The sequence below is a fragment of the Empidonax traillii genome, unplaced genomic scaffold, assembly GCF_003031625.1.
Source record: "Empidonax traillii isolate 1590-97213 ecotype Southwest subspecies unplaced genomic scaffold, ASM303162v1 scaffold65:size4453928, whole genome shotgun sequence".
NCBI lineage: Eukaryota > Metazoa > Chordata > Aves > Passeriformes > Tyrannidae > Empidonax > Empidonax traillii.
The window spans coordinates 2,855,278-2,871,553 of NW_020955258.1; the positions used below are offsets into that span (position 1 = coordinate 2,855,278).

The window sequence follows — 16,276 nt, forward strand, 5'->3', positions numbered from 1 at the left end:
TGCTTCAAACACATGCCTGACGTGTTTTGCTCATTTAGTCTAACAGTGGCATTTCTATCCTAATCACTGCCTTTAGCTAGTCAGCTGCAGGGGCAGAGTTAGTTCATGTCTAACCAGCTTCTCTTTTGCTGAGTGGTGATATATGAGTTTCTATTAGTCCCAGAATAAAATTTCAATGGAAGTGGTACCTTTTAAATTCTTGTACACTACCTGATGCTTACCACACCACAGGTCACAGCTTTACCCGGGCCTGAACAAATTAAAACTCTATTCTAAGATGGGAGATATTATTTTGTGTTTATACTACATTCCAACAGTCTGTCCCAGCCCATACTGGATTGTGCCGAAAGCTACTGGACTGTCTCTCTGAGGCAGAATTTCCCCATATCTGCTAATCACACAAAGGAAGGAGAGACACAAAGAATGTTAGTTGGTTTTTATTTTAGTCTGAACTAAAAATATTCCTTAAAAAAACCCCAACACAAAACCGTGGATGGAATAGTTTTTCACAGTCATGATCTGATGCTGTATCACAACAGAAAGGGTAAGTAATAGCCCAGACAATTAGAGGGAAGTTTTGCACCTTCATGAATGGTGGGATGGGAGAAGAGGTAACAGTTCCTATGCTTCACATCCAGTCAGAAGGAGCATAACTAAATGCATGGCCTGCATTTAGACACTGCAGCATGACTTTAATAGGCTCTTAGCCTGTAAGGCTTGTTTCCAGCATTTACTAAGTGCTTCTTGAATGCTACAGTCCTGACCACAGCAATGGAACCAAATCCCTTAGTGTCAGGATACTCTGTTCCTGTTGGCACAGAAAGATAAATTGAGAGGGCTGCAGCAGAGCTGGCATAGCCCTGTGAACCCACTTATACTCATGGACAGTACTGGAGAGAGGACGGTTCTGATTTCTAAGGTCAGTTGGACAGTAGGTCACCACTGGTTTGACCAGAGCTGTGACACAGACTGGCTTTCACACTGAGACAAAGAGATAAAAGAAGCACAGATCAAATTCACAGAGAGAAACCTCTGGTGTGCTGTGAACAAAATTAGGAATCCAGACCCACATTCAGCTTGAACAGCATCACATTCATCTGCTTAGCAAAAGTAGGGCCTAGCACAGCAGCTCAAGGGGTTTAAGAAAACATGATCTTTTAAAAAGTTAAGAAGTGTTATGTTCATTTTTGTCTAGTGTTTGAAATGTTACACAACAAAGCATGATAAAATGCCACATATGCAAGCAATGATGGAAAATTCAGGTATATGTTTTCCCCAATATCCTAAAGTTCCCATTAACTGTTGTAATTCTTTCTCTGATGGGGGCATCTGTATTAGTTCTATTTCCTTTAAAGTGTCTGGAGGAACTGCTGCACTGACTGCTATCCACCAAGTACTCAAAAATTTTACTTCTTTACTTGGTCCTTGACATTTTTCAGGTGGAATTTCAATTTCTGCTTCATGTAATGCTTCCCACACTGCTGCTGCTTCTCCCACCTTTTCATGGGAATCTCCTCCAACTGGAATATCATCTGTATATTGGCATAGTTTCATAACTGGGGGGAGGGAGACTTCCTGTAAAAATTCAGCAAGTACATCATGAGCAATTGTGGGTGAATGTTTTTATACCCCTGAGGAAGCCTGTTAAGAAAACCTAGAACTGGTGAGAAAATGACTGTTAAAAAAGCAAGCACAGGAAAAAAGAAAACAAACGCAGTTAAAACCAGTGCAGAAAGTAGTCCTGATATATCTCAAGGTGAAGAGTGTGCTCAAAATGCAAAGAAGCTTCTTCAGCCAAAAGTTGCACTGTGTTGTTCTACTGAGTCTGAAGTTTGTGAGGTGGAGCAAAAGGCTTGTGTGGGGGCTTTTGACAGCGAGAATAGAGACCGTAGAGTGGAGCACCATTCCCACTCCCCTGACAGAATCCAAGATCTTGAAAGTACAGATGTGGTGAATCCAGCACAGCTGCCCAGTCTTGAACATGGTGACTCAATGCAACAGGTTAAGAGATCCAAAGTATGGAGAGTTTATTAAAAAATCCAGTTCATACCTTCTCAAGTCATGAAGTTCCCTCAGGTGGTTCCAGTCCCCAAAATTCACTTTTCTTCAGGAAAGAGACCTCAAATACCTGTGCTTTGCAAGGGGACTCAAGTGTGAGCAGAAAGAGCATCAGACCGAAAACCAATAGAAAAACTAGAGTGATTAGGCAAAGAGTTGATTCTGATGAGGAGTATCTGCCAAAGAGTGTGAAGATACCAGAGGCCAAAGATGAAGAACATCCTAAAAGGAGCACAACAAAGCATGATATGGTGCCACTTACACTCTGATGTAAGTGGGAGACACCTTGCTAGGGGAACTTGAGTAGAACCCCTGCCTTAAGGTTTGGGCAGAGAGGCCAGCTTCCGCTTCAAGTTTTCAGCGAGCTTGTCCATGAACTCAAAGGTGTTCAGGTAGTCAGAGCGTGTGACACTGGAAGGGAGCGAAACAAAACAAAAGAGGCATTAGTTGTACAGACTTTCAGATGATCAAAGCAGGGAAGACTGTTCAAAGAACTATAAGTCTTGCCTCTAAACCCAAAAGAATTATCTCCTACTCATTGGATTGTGTTCTTTTTCTTCTGCCTAAAGGCTCCAGAGAGAGGGTAGACTGGTGATATTTGGCAGTTATGTAGGTTTTCTTCATTTATTAGGATGAAGGCAGGATCTGACCAATGCAGCTAGACTGTCATAAAACAAAAAACACTTTGCAGTTCCTTCCTTACTTTTTTGCGCATTCATTTGGTACAATAACCGGGACCGAGCAATCTGGACTAAGCTACTTCGGTCAGGGAGTGTCTCGTGTTCTATTTGTACAGCACTGGATACAGAGAATCCTGTTCTGAGACAGACTCCAGTTCTTCACTATACTAAAATAACATTCCAGCAAATGCTGTTCAGAACCACCACACAAAACAGCCTCCTCCGAGCACAGCTGGTTATTTCATACACTTACTTAGGAAGGCCTTTAATGCAGGCAGCAAGGTCCTTTGTCATGAAGCCAGACTCGATGGTCTCGATGCACACTTCTTCCAGGGCAACTGCAAAGTTCTTGAGGCTAGGGTTGTTGTCCAGCTTAGCTCTGTGAGCAAGTCCTCTTGTCCAGGCGAAGATGGAGGCTGAGAGAGAACACTAGGTTATTCTATCCTTCTAGAACTCCCTGGAAATTGTTCTAAATCATCATGTGGAGCAATAATTGGATTTTTTATATCAATAAAACTGAAAATGAGAGGAAAAAGATAGGAAATCTGCTATGGGAAAGAGAACACTTATCTTCACCTAGGTATTTTTTGCCTTTTGTGCAGGTCTAAAAAAGAAGAGACCCCAGAAAGTACTCACTGCCTTCAGTAATCTCTTTGTGCATGTCATGTTATCTTTCAGACTTGGGCGGGAATAAAGTATGACATGTGGTAGGACTCCATAGTTACACAGAACATTGTGACAGAAGGGTGTAGTCTTCTTCCTCCTACTATATTATGCTCTGGTCTCCATGCAATTTTAAAGGATTCTTTCCCTCATGTCCCATTTGAAGTGCATTTACACTTCAAGTGTGTAGTTAACGTCTGGAGTGTGGCTGGGTCTTTTGGAGCATCAGAAAGATGAGTAAAATAAAAACCAACCAATCTGAACCTTAAGGCCCTTATGGCTATAAATCACTTGCTGAAGAGTGAGTGTGTGTCTCAAAGTCTAGGTTAGGTCTAGCTTATTCCTCACACTCACTCCATGCCAGCCTGTTTTTGCTCCAGTCTCTGTAGAGGCCCAGAGAAGTTCACTACAGCCCAGTGATGGATTGTGGTAGTGCATTCCCCTGCCCACCCCCTCAGGCCACACTATGATCCGAGAAATGCTCCTTAGTCCTTGGCCTTGATGACCCATGCCTGGACTAAGCCCCTCTCAAGCTTATCAGAAACACTGTCTGTGCTGCATGTCTCAAACACCAATAACCAACATCCATGGGGCCAACCAAGGACCGCTGGTATTACTATGCTGTGAGAAAGAACAAGATTTGATTGGAGAAGGGGGGCCAGAGGCAGCACTTTTCTGTGAGAGAAACCACCGCACAAGTACAGCACAAGTGCAAGATGAGTGACAGGAAGTGGGCATGGACTATAGGGTGGGATTGAGACCAAAGACCCCCCTCTCTTTTCTCCTCTTTTTCTTTAATTTTCTTCCTTTCTTTCTTTCATTCATCTTTTCCTCTTTCTCCCTTCCCTTTCATCCAACCCCTTTATCCAAAACCCACTGCTGTGTGTTATATAGTATGTCAGGGACTAACATACATTTCCATGTCAAGTGTGTAATTCACTAATAAAACTGTCTGATTCTTGGTGGACACTGACTTTTGTTCCTTTCCACCAATGAGCACTTATGAATGTTAGATGCTTCCTTCCCGTTAAGGGGGAGTCGTCACAGTTAGCACTGATGAAAAATGCATTATGAACTGCCAGTTTCAGTGGTGCAATTCTCTGCAGAAAGGATGCAGATGTTCTTACTCTAAGCTTGTTCTTTCATGTTCACTGAAGGTTAGTGAAAGGCAGCTCACCAATGGGGTTAGTGGAGGTTTCCTGGCCTTTCTGGTGCATGCGGTAGTGACGAGTAACTGTGCCGTGAGCAGCTTCTGCTTCAACAGTCTTGCCATCGGGGCAGATCAGCACACTGGTCATCATTCCCAGAGAACCATAGCCTACAAAATAATACAAGTTTAAAAAGTTCAGTGTCTCTTTTGGACAGCTCCATTAAATTCCCCTCAACCCCCGCATTGTACAATCCCCCTACATCCTCCCAGCCTTGACGTGAGCATCCCTGAACAGTGAGTGCAGCTGCAACTACCTGGCTAATCATAACACATCAAAATAACAGCTCATCTGATCAGGAAGTGCTGCTGAACCTTGAGATAGAGATATACAGACATTCTGCACCATTTCAAGAAAATCAGTGTTCTTACCTAACTTGCTGCACAGATTTTTATTGAAAAGTAGAGTAAGAGAAAAAGAATCGTAAATAAGCAATGTTGGGCTGCTTGTCTTCCCCACAGGGAAATAGGAAACAAAACTCCTTATCAAGAGCATTTGCTTTAGTGAAAGAAACACGACCTGGTGAAGCTGGACATTCACATCACTTCTAACCCTGTAGATTTCAGAGACCTGCATCTTTGAAAGCTTCTTTGTTTAGTAGTCCAACGCTCGTCCTTGTTCTATGGGAGGCAGTTTAGTGGCATGACTTTAGGAAGAGCATATTACATTAAGCCACACATCTTGTCCTGCGGGATTCTGCATTTGTTTTGGCATCAGGCAGCTTGCTTATGTAGGGTGTTGATCAAGCACTACAAGTCTATAAAGTTAAATGGATCAATATCTCTCTTTACATCTGACAGGTAGCTTTAGGTTCTGAAGATTTTCTTAGTTATCAGTAGGGCACCTGCCATACACTCATCACTGGTCAGCAACAGTGTCCCAGCTGTCTGGATACCGTCCGTTAGAATAGGAAGCCTATCATTTACTATGTCGGCAGGAACTTCCCTCCTGTAAATAGATACACAGTCTACATTCAGTAGGTTTTCTTGTAAAAGTGAAATCACAAAAATGACTGCCTGACATCTCCATGACTAGCCACAGGTTTGAAATGTAACTTCTGAGACTCAAGACCACCTCCTGGGCCATAGCAGATGATGTGACAGAAGGTCCCAAGAGACTGCCACTGAGCCTACTTCAGTGTAGCACAGGAAGCATCTTGTACCTTGTGCAACAGAGTCAGACTGCACATCCCCATCGTAGTTCTTGCAGGCCCAGACAAAGCCTCCTTCGGATTTCAGGGCCTGAGCAACCATGTCATCAATGAGCCTATGCTCATACCAGATCTTTTTGGCTTCAAACTTGGACTTATATTCCCTGGAAAACAAGAAACAGAACACCTTGTCATATAAACAGGGATTGCACAATTTTTGCATAGAGAGCTGCACAGAGATGAGTAAAAAACAAAAACTAAAGTAAATTTGCATTCTCCTTACTCTTTTTTTCCCTTGTCTGCTTTGCTAGACTACTGCAAGGCTGCTTTGGAACCACAGAGAATCTGACTCTAATGGAAGGGATGAACACCACAGCCACAGTTAGCAGAGCTTTAAATACTGAGTCCTGTGCCTTGCAGGACAAGGGAGATTCTGACAGAGAAGGCATCCCCTTTCCCCTAAAGTGCTGCTGAGTGTCTGAAAACAAGGCTGGAGGGGATGTTCCTGCTGCAGACTTATGCTCTGCAGTAGAGGGTATACAGCTAATTACCTGTCATAGATATCTTGGAAGATGTCTTTAAAGCGGCCATCATATCTCTTCAGAATGGTGTTCTTGGTGCTCATGTAGAGGGGCCAGCCTTTAGACAGTGCCATTTGGAAGGAACTGTGGGCAAAATCCTTGATAGACTGGTCAAGATTGTACATTCCCATGGCTACACCACCACAGCCTGTTAGTGGAGGAAGAACAGATAGGAATCGACTATATTTAGTTTTGGTTAAGGACTTGACATTCTCCCCTAGAATACTCTGGCAGGCAGGCAGGCTGGTGGTATCCCCAGATGTCTTGATCTAGTTCTCAATTTAAAGGCTGATTCTTCCAGGAGAAGATTCTCTTTGCACTATCAACTCAAAGCTCCATCAGTCCTGTGACACATGGATAGGAAGGTGGTTTTGTTTTACAGCTAAGTACATCTTAATACTGTAATCTAATCCCCCTAAGAAGTTTCTTCCTAGTCCAGCCTAAGCAGCAAAACTGACAGAAGTGAGTGTGCTTGAACTCCTACTAGCCGTTTAAGTAAGACAGTATGTTTCTATCAAAGCAGCAGTTTGGAGCAGGGGATCTCAGTCAAAGCCAGAAATGGATTTGCTCCCATCTTAAATGCTTTGACCGCAGAACTAACTGCAGCAGACAAAGACTGCTTTGCCTAGCTCAGGTAAACAAGTTGCCACATGCATTCCTGCATCTTTTCAGCACGTGGGTCTGGTCTACCCTGCAGCTTTGTTTCTCCTGCTCAGGCTCACTTCCAGCAAGTTGTGGGAAGAATGTATCAGTCATGTGGGTGCTTGGGCAAGGCCTGAGAAGGCTCTGAACAACTATCAACACTGACATGACTTGGATTGTTAATGCAGATGTGTTAGAAGCATGAATGGAAGTGCCTTGAACTTGCAGCCCAGCTCACCTGGGAGAAAGCAGCATTCAGATCATGGAAGAGGCTGATAGTGGTTGAAATAAGGTTCTAGATCCTCACGAAAGCTTTGTCATCTTTAGAGCATGTGTTTCTACTGAAAAGCAGATACTGTGCACTTTAGTTTGAGCACCTCACAACCACCATCCCTGTAGTTTTTGTACAATGCCTGTATCAGGGACCTTTGCTCTGGAAACACACGATTTTTTTTTTCTTTTTAATACCCTCTCCTAATATTCACTTGTCCTTCCCTCCAGATGTTTATTGCTATATGAACATACATGCAGAATGAAGAGGGGAAGCCAGATGAGGTTTATCTGCTTGCCAAGATAAAGGAAGGTGATTTAAAGTTGATATTGGCAGCGAATGAAATTCCTGTTGTTACCAGTGAAAATACATGTTATCCCCATGCCTCTTCTAGTGAGTCAAAGACAGAATAGGGTCTGATCAGCTACAGAGACTGTGTCCTCTGGAGCCATGTTTTCATAGTTGCTGGATGACAGCTATTAAGTTTTATTCAAATAGTTATTTCCATATAGGTTAAAAACACTCCTCATTGCAACCATACAGTCCTACTGCCTACTAAAATCTCTTTATTCAGTGTCAATATTGCACATATTAGCATAGCAATAAGACAAGCTTCCCTTATGCACTGTGGAGATATGGTGGCACAACAGTTATCTATGGGGAGGGCAGTTCCCCAGACCAACAGCAGTAATCTGCCATCTTCACACTTCCTTGCTTTCTGCTTGCTGGTGCAAAGCAGAGCAGCAATTCAGACTGGCAGCTGGATGGCCAGACATCCCCAGTACAAGCTCACCAGTTACGAAGCAAATGAAGACAACTTAGGACTGGCAGTTAAGCAGGTGAACTCCAGATAAAAGGCTGTGCAACAAGAGATAGTAGAGATTTAGGCTCTTATGAGGAAGAATGCCAGAAAAATCAAATATTACAAAAGAAGGTCATATGTCAGTCTCGGTATCTGTTTGCCAAGTAAATTACACGCAAACCAGGATTCTGTGCACCTAAGTTTTTGTAGCTAAAACCAAAATATTGTACACTCACACATAAGTCACCGCAAGGCTACAAATACTGAACCCTTTGATCACTGATAGACAAGAGAGATAACTTGTGTGATGTTTTCCTGAACCCTGCCCCTGGGGAAAACACCCAGAGTTCCGGCAACATGTGTGTAATTGTTTCCATGCAACAAAGCCCAGCCACGTCAGGACTCCTCCTGAGCCTAGCAACCTGTCTGCAACCAGCACAGCAATACGGATAGGAGGGACACTGAAACCTTTGGGACTGTATCTTTTAAAACACTTAGAACCTACTTGGTCAGGAGCATCTTTGTCAAATCTCCTTCCCACCTTGCAGGCTAAGTGTTAATTCTCATTTTTATTGAGGGGGGGGGGGAAAAAAAAAGAAAAAAGACTGCTTCATAAAGAAGGGCAAAAACTGTGAAGGTAGATAGAGACCAGTAAGACAAATTAAACTCAGAAAGAATTATACATGAATTGTCTTAAATATATCTCCCCTTTGGTCAAGCCATGTTTACACAGCAAATTTCCCTCTGATCAGAGAGAAAAACATACATGCTGCTACCAGCATTATCATACAAAAAGCATGACAGGTGGCCAGTCTAGTATGATTGTGTGTCTTAGATACCTCTTTGGTCCCAGGAAAATTTCAAGTAACTTTCAGTACTTGAGAGATAAATAAAGGCGGCCTAAACTTTCTCCCCTACTCTACCTCAAAGTCGTATTTTACCATCAAACAGATCTGACTGACAATTCAAGGTTGAATTCAACTCAAAATCAGTTTTAATCACTACTTGGAGAAAATACCTACTTTCAAAGTTATGGACCAGATATGTGACTGGTTTGCCTCCATCTGTGGGAGTGTAGGTCATCTCTACTTTTCCAGGCCCAGGTACCACAAAATCAGTTGCTCTGTACTGTTAAAAAAAAACCAACAAAAAAATGCCATGATGATTTTATCTATCAGAAAGACAGAAACATAAAAGACAACCCTCATTTGGGAGAGCAGGGTGCAGAAAAACAGTTGTATTAAAAAAAAAAAGTAGACTCTTTATTCAGCCATGTGGTCATAGGATTATTATATTAGGGATTAGAAAGACAGCAGAGTCACAGAATTATTTAGGTTGGAAAAGATGAAGTCCAACAGTTAACCCACCACTGTGAAGTGCACCACTAAACCATGCCCCTAAGTAGTCAAGAGTCTGCCAGTGTCAGGAGGCATCGTCCCCTTCAAGGGAAAAAGCTGACAAGTTCTTGGGTCCCATCAATTGGCAGAGGATGTACTTTTGCAGATGCACTGAGGTTTTAAAGTGCAAAGACTGCTGTATGTGGTTGGTGGGTAGAACGGCTCCTTCCTCTCCCTGCCTCAAAAACAGCCATTCATATGACAACTACTGATCTCTTAAAAAGGGGGAATCATATATCATACGAGATGACATTTGAAATCTGTAGTAAAAGTTCTTTGAATTCTATACATGGATACACGTTTTGCTCCTCTGAGATATACAGAATCAGAAGTGCAAACACATATTTCAAGTTTTTAAATGATGTCTCCTTTTCCCAATTGTCCTGAACAGTACTACTTGAAATTTGTTATCCTTTTTTCCATGTTCTTTCCCTCCTATAAAGAGAACCTGTTCCCTGAGGTGGTCTGAAGTTATGGAAGTGTCTCACTCATATGTCCTTTATATGTTCTTATATCATCCCTTTCACTTTAATCTCATCCTTTGGCAGGGTTTCAATCCTTCCCATTTAATCCACTGTTTCCTATTATTATTTTGACCTTCTCAATTATTCAGTACTGTTAAGGATGTTGAATCCCATTCTTTTCTAGTGTCAGGGTTCTTCAATTGTTTTCCTCTTAAAAAATTATTACTTTACCTTCCCATCCCAGGTAATGTTGTGACTTATGGGTTTACTTATCTATTTAAGCACTTGGCTCTTTTAGAAGATTTTTCTTTTGTTATGTTGAGCTGCTTTACAGCATACTACCTATGGAGAACAGTACGATTGATTCTTGTCCTCTAGCCTACCCAAAAGGCACAACACTGAATGCCATGCTAGGGCATTCCATGGCCTTGTACTACCTCTGGCAGGAGAGCTCTCATAAAGGATGTTTCCCTACTTCTGTACCACATCCCTATGTACTCACTATGGATACCAACTCTGCAGGAGTGCTGTGCAAGTTAAGCAGCAGATCCCAGTTAAAAAACATAAAACCCCCCAAACCACACCCCTATACAGAAGGCAATTTTGCCCACTTCTAAAAATCACTCTCTTGGATCCATTTTTGCTGTGAGCAACATCTGACACCAGAAAGTCCTGAGAAGTAAGAAGATGGGCAGTACAAAGGATATTTCCTAACAGTATTGTTATGTAGGGAAGAGGGTTCTGCAGAGGTGAAGAACAATAATTCAGAGGAGTTATACCCTGTGTCTAAGTACAGACCTGTCTAATCCAAGCATAGGCCTCTGAACACTGTTTATACAGTGACACTGTTTAAGGAAGAGAGGCTCAAACCAGGCTCTCCCACACTGTGCCAGGTGCAGTACTAACAAAGTGCTCCCAGGTAGAGTGCAAGGGACAGAGCAGGAGCATAGGGATGTCTAAGTCTTTAGCTCCATACCAGTCAAGACTAAGGCTGGCAAGATAAAGAGAGGGGTAAGCACTAAAGTGACTCACTTGATCCCCATAGGCGTGACGGCCAATGACAATGGGTTTCACCCATCCAGACACCAGCCGGGGAATGTTCTTGCAGATAATGGCCTCCCTGAAGACCGTGCCTCCCAGGATGTTTCTGATTGTCCCATTGGGAGACTTCCACATCTGCTTCAACTTGAACTCCTCCACTCTCTTCTCATCAGGAGTGATGGTTGCACACTTTATGCCAACATTGTATTTCTTTATGGCTTCAGCAGCTTCCACGGTTACTTTATCATTTGTAGCATCACGATGCTCAATGCCCAAGTCATAGCTGTAAGGAACCCACAAAGATGGTCAGAGCTGCCCAGGACATTTTTTTATGTCCAACAGGAAAGAAACTAGATCTCATATGTGCTTGTGAGTGTAGTTCCAGCATTCTGTCATAACTGAAGTTGTCCTTCTTCCAGTGCAAATGCTGCTGGACTGGAAGAAAATATGGACTTATACAGTGACTTCTGCTGCTGGTAGGAGGTTGGAGAAAGGAGAATTTCAGTTTACAGCTGAGGTTCTCTGTCAGCATGGGACAGTGTCTCCTCCGCCTTCCCTTTCGAGCTTTCTGCAATGGCAGCTTTCAGTCTAGGAATCTGATAGTATGGAGCACCATAATCCCCAGATGAGTATGGGCCTTTGTCTCAAACCTCTTGTGCTGAGGGTTCTGGGTTATTTCACGTCCTGAGCTCATGAAGCTCCAACTGGCTTAAAAGCTGCTTTGACAATGGACCCACAATCCTACTCTGGCAGGAAAACAGCCAATATTCCCCTCAAGCAGCCAGAGGAAGCACATCTCCCTTACTCACTGTTTTAACAGCTTTGGGAAAACAATGGGTGCCCAGCATGGGACAGCCCTGAAGCATGGCCAGCTGTACATAAATGTAACCCTTGTGCTGCCTCAGCCAGGAGTTTGCTTTCCCTCCTCCCACCTCTCTTTAAAAAGGGATGCTGTCCAGACTGTATGCATGCATTATGCTGCTGGGTTCGTGTTTGCTTGCTTCTCAACACCAGCAAGCAGAAAGCCTGACGTAGATGGCATACAAATGACTCCAGTAGCAGGGGAAGAGGTTAGACTTGTGGGTTTAATTATGGCAGATACCACTGAAGGCCTCTGTACACATGGCTAGGAGAAATGTAGCTGGATGCCTCTCTAATAGTTATAGCTGGGTGGCAAGAAAGGGAAGAGAATATTTGATCTTCTTGGCCAGATGCTGGAGATAGCATGCCCTTTTTGCAGTACCAGCTGCTAGTATTTGTTTTTTCCAGAAGGGAGTGGAGAAGCACAGACTCAGGGAATAATTGCAACAATTAGCTCAGTGTCAATAGCAGAGCTCAAGCTTACAGGCAACAGGGCAGAGTCTATGCCCTAGAACCGCCCTTTTGTCCTCTGGGCAGATCTTCAAACAGGTATGGCAAGCAGCCATAAGCCTGCTCAGGGTCCACAGGCTAGGCTGCAAGTCAAGGAGTGGCTGAAACATCCCGTTTGTAACTGTTTAGGCTGCAGGGAGTGACACAAACTGCCCAGGTGCTGGGAAGCCAAGATACAGGAGATAAAAATACAAGCCACGTCTGTGAGAGACCTTCTTGGAGGTACAGTACAGGAAAAAAACTAACTCACAATTACGCACTCACTGCTCACTGCTGTGAGGAACCCCAGAGGGGCCAATCTCAGCATGATCAGCCTAATGACACATGCAAATTGCAGTACTAAGTAGCCATGTGTCACAAAGAGCCATTACCTGTGCAAATCCAGATCCACATAAGGAAAAATCAGCTTTTCTTTAATCAGTTCCCAGATGACCCGTGTCATTTCATCTCCTTGCATCTCCACGACCGAGCCTCCATGGATTTTTTTAGACATCTTGAGCTGCAATACATAAAAAAAGCCCAACCTAAGTTAAAAATTCCTGTATCCTGCACTTTAACAACACAGCCAAGAGAGGCACCAACATAGCATACAGGTTCTCTCCCAAAAGTCTTGAAGATAACCACAGTTTGTCCCTAGTTTCATGCTAACTGGTATTTTTCTTAGAGCTCCAGATCCTAGGAAGACCTATGTGAGGATAAAAAGGTTAATATCTGAGAATTAAGGGCATGTGCTTTAATTATGGTTGTACAAAAGAATTCGAAAGCATGACCAAATTTTCCCCCAATTTCCACATAAATAAATAAGCTTTGTTTATTTTAGATTTCACAAGTTCTAGTCCAGTTGCCTGTTTCTCCACCTTCTTCTGAAAAACGGGTTAACGGACATGATTACAATGACACCTCATATTGCTGGCACTATGAGGATTAATATATTGTCAGCTTCTTTATTAGCTTCCTCCTCCCAGGAAGGAAGTAAACAGGTAGAAAAATCCCAGGGCTAAACATCAAGAGTACTTTCTCGTAGCAAGCTTTATTTCTACTGTTAAAATAAATACTGGACAGATTTGTTTGCTGTAGGGAACAGAGGTTTCCTGAGATATTTGTGAACAGAGCCTCAAACAAATCAACTTGAACTCTGCCCTTCTATTTGCACTTTGTTCTTCGTCAAAAAACCAGCCACTAAACTGCTTTAACACAGTTCTGTGCTTTCCAACACAGTTTCAATGCTCTCAGCTCCGATTATGCAAGAGCAATGACTTGGCAAGTTCCCCCTTCCAAGACAGTCCCGTTCTTGTGTGCAGCTGTTGGGATACTACAGTAAGATACCAAGACCTCTTGCCTCAGGTTGCAGTCTCACAGGTACCGAGGCCATGAATGATCCAGAATGAATGGTCCTACTGTCCACAGAATCTGTTCGTCTAGACAGAGTTATTCAGAGGTGTGAGGTTTGCAGTGCAATAGCTCCAGGTTACAAGCATGTGGGGAGGTTACTTCTAGGTTCAAATTTTTCTCTCTTTTTTTTTTTTTTTTTTTTTTTTAAGTTTGGCAAGAGAATAAACTTTCTAAGCTATGTTCACAGAATCAAGCTTTTCCAAATCTCTTAAAGAGCCAAAATTAAAAAAAAAAGAAAAACAAAACAAAACAAAACCCAAAAAAACACTAAATGAGGTTGTGGTACTGAGACTCAGTTTACTATAAGCACATAAATTTGAAAGATAAACTACTTCAGACACTTCTATCCCAAACAAAGTCAGTATCTTGGCTTATATTAGGCCTCTCTAGTCCTCAGGGAAAACTTGAGTTTCATATGACAACACTCTGTCTGAACGCAATTTATTTATGCAAATATTCTGGGCCCTATTTTAAATTGTGTCTATCTAAATAAGGACTGTATCGCACTCCATGGCCTAGGCACAGAATTGCTACTCAGGAGACTTCAATTTTACTTTTGGCATGTAGCCTGAGAAACAGTATGATTCATTTAAGTAAAAATGTAGACAGGCACCAACCCACCATCACTTTTTTTGTGGTTTGGTTCTATCTAACTGAGGCAAATCAGAGTATTTCAGTCATAGCAATAGTTTTTGCAAAGCTGGCTACAGAAGCATGCAATGCTGCTGTCACACGGAGAGCACAAAGGCAGGTGACACGCCTCTACTGAGATACATCTGCACTAATAGGTGGAAACAACAGCTTCTTTAACGACTCTGACAGCATCCAGCACTTTTATTTGATTATGACCCTGGTACTCTTCCCCTCCTCAGACAGCAATGTCCCCACTTTCTCCATGAACAGGGGCACTACTGCAGTAGCATCCCCCTCCTGCACACCAGAGCCAACATGCCAAGAGGCTACTCTAGAGAGCACACATTCCCTGGAGTTAGCTCTGTCACTCTTCCCCTTTGATTTTATACTAAACTGCCGAAAGCCAGCAAGTTCTTTCTCCTACAGCAACCCTCCTTTAAATACACTTAACTCCGGCAAGTAGCCAAAGCAGCTTTAGGGAAACTGTGCATTTCCAAATACTCCTTGGTCCTAAAGAAGGGCTCGGGGCCTACAGTCAATAATTAACTATTGCAACAAGTCCTTGACTCTGGTTTACAGACGCTCCCCTCGGAGGAGGTGCACTAGCTGTCACCAACCCACAGCTCGCCTGTTTTTCGGCCGCTCCGCCCCTTCCCCGCCCGCAGCCCGGCCCGGCCCTGCCAAGGCGATCTCCTGGCATAGCGGGATGTGCCCCCCGGGCCGAGCCTGCAATCCCGGCCCCGGGGAGGGAGTTCAGCTCTGGCAGAGGGGAGGGGGCACGGGGGGAACACGCGAGGGGCTCCGCGCCCGGCCCGCGCTGGGGACACACGGACTGCCCAGAGAGCCCGACACAGCGGGAAGAGACACCCAGCCCAGCCCAGCCCGGGCCGGGCGTCGACTCCGGGGTGCAGCACCCGCAGCTCCCGGGGCACCTGCAGCGACACCCGCGGCGGGCGGGGCGCGGCCTCAGGAGTCCCGCCCGGACCGCCTGCGAGAAGCCCTTAAACACACACAATCCCGTCCCTCGGGGCCCCGCTGCGGGGCGGGGGAAGGACAAAGGGTGTGGTGCGGCCGCGGGGCCCTGCGTTGGTGCGGATCCCCGTTACCTGCGGCGGAGCCGGTGCGGTGCCGTTCCGAGCGCTGGGCGGTGCCGCTGCGGGTCAGCACGGCAATAATACGGGGTCGGGTCGTGCGCGGGGCCTTTTATGCGGCCCCGCCCCGCCCCGCGGCGCCCCCTGGCGGCCACACCGGCCCGGCCCCGCCCCCCGCCGGGACGCTAGCCCGCCAGGGGACGCTGTGCCACCTCAGGCCCGCCCGAGCCCCGCGCGCAGGTGCCCCCGCTCCAGGCCCCGCGGCAGCACGGGCCCCGCCGCCGCCGTTCCGGACCGCGCCCGTTCCGCGCCCGCCCGCCGCGGGGGCGGTCCCACAGCGCGGGGTGCGCGTGCCCACAGCCGTGTGGGCCCTGCAGCAGCCGCGCCGCCCGCCCTGAGGGGCTGGGCGGGAGCCCCGAGGAGAGGGTGGAATAGAACGGAATATTAAAGATACATATGATATATTGTGGTTTCCCGGGGGGCACGCCAAACTCCCATCCTTCCAGCGGCTCCCGAGGCGGGGCGGGGCGGGGGGCGGAGCGCGGGGCCGGGCGGCGGGCGGAGCGCGCGGAGTGTCGATTGGCGATGCCTGTGCCGGCGCGGCGCGGTCGGCGGGCGGTTGGTCGGGCCTGGCGGCGCCGCCGGGGCCGGGCCGGGCGGGGCCGGGCGGTGAGGGAAGAGCGGCGGTGCCGCCCCAGCCCGCGCCCCGCTCCGCACCGGCACTGACACCGACACCGCACCCACACCGACACCGGACCCACGGGCAGCAGGTGAGTGCAGCCCGCCCAGGGCCGCGCGGTGCCGCCCAGGCCCGCAGCGGTGGTCCCCCTGC

The 16,276-nt window shown here is 45.7% G+C and overlaps 2 protein-coding genes across 4 annotated transcripts in view; one reads left to right on the forward strand and one right to left on the reverse strand.

Annotated features, from left to right (window-relative positions):
- Nucleotides 1-421: 421 nt before the first annotated feature.
- On the reverse strand, nt 422-15,499 carry IDH1 (isocitrate dehydrogenase (NADP(+)) 1, cytosolic). The gene is made up of 9 exons (XM_027880230.1): nt 15,460-15,499; nt 12,700-12,827; nt 10,949-11,240; nt 9,078-9,183; nt 6,311-6,488; nt 5,772-5,923; nt 4,579-4,719; nt 2,992-3,154; nt 422-2,469 (listed from the first exon to the last, which is right to left on the reverse strand). The coding sequence occupies exons 2-9, from the start codon at nt 12,819-12,821 to the stop codon at nt 2,376-2,378; spliced, it is 1,248 nt and encodes a 415-aa protein (XP_027736031.1). The 5' UTR covers nt 12,822-12,827; nt 15,460-15,499; the 3' UTR covers nt 422-2,375.
- Nucleotides 15,500-16,085: 586 nt separating this feature from the next.
- The window catches only part of PIKFYVE (phosphoinositide kinase, FYVE-type zinc finger containing), a 65,003-nt gene continuing 64,812 nt past the window's right edge, over nt 16,086-16,276 (forward strand). For 2 of the 3 annotated variants that reach the window (XM_027880216.1, XM_027880217.1), the window contains exon 1: nt 16,087-16,214. The gene's annotated coding sequence lies outside the window, so the exon portion shown is untranslated. Of the gene's footprint in view, nt 16,215-16,276 lie in introns of all 3 variants that reach the window. The other variant, XM_027880215.1, reaches the window with a different exon arrangement.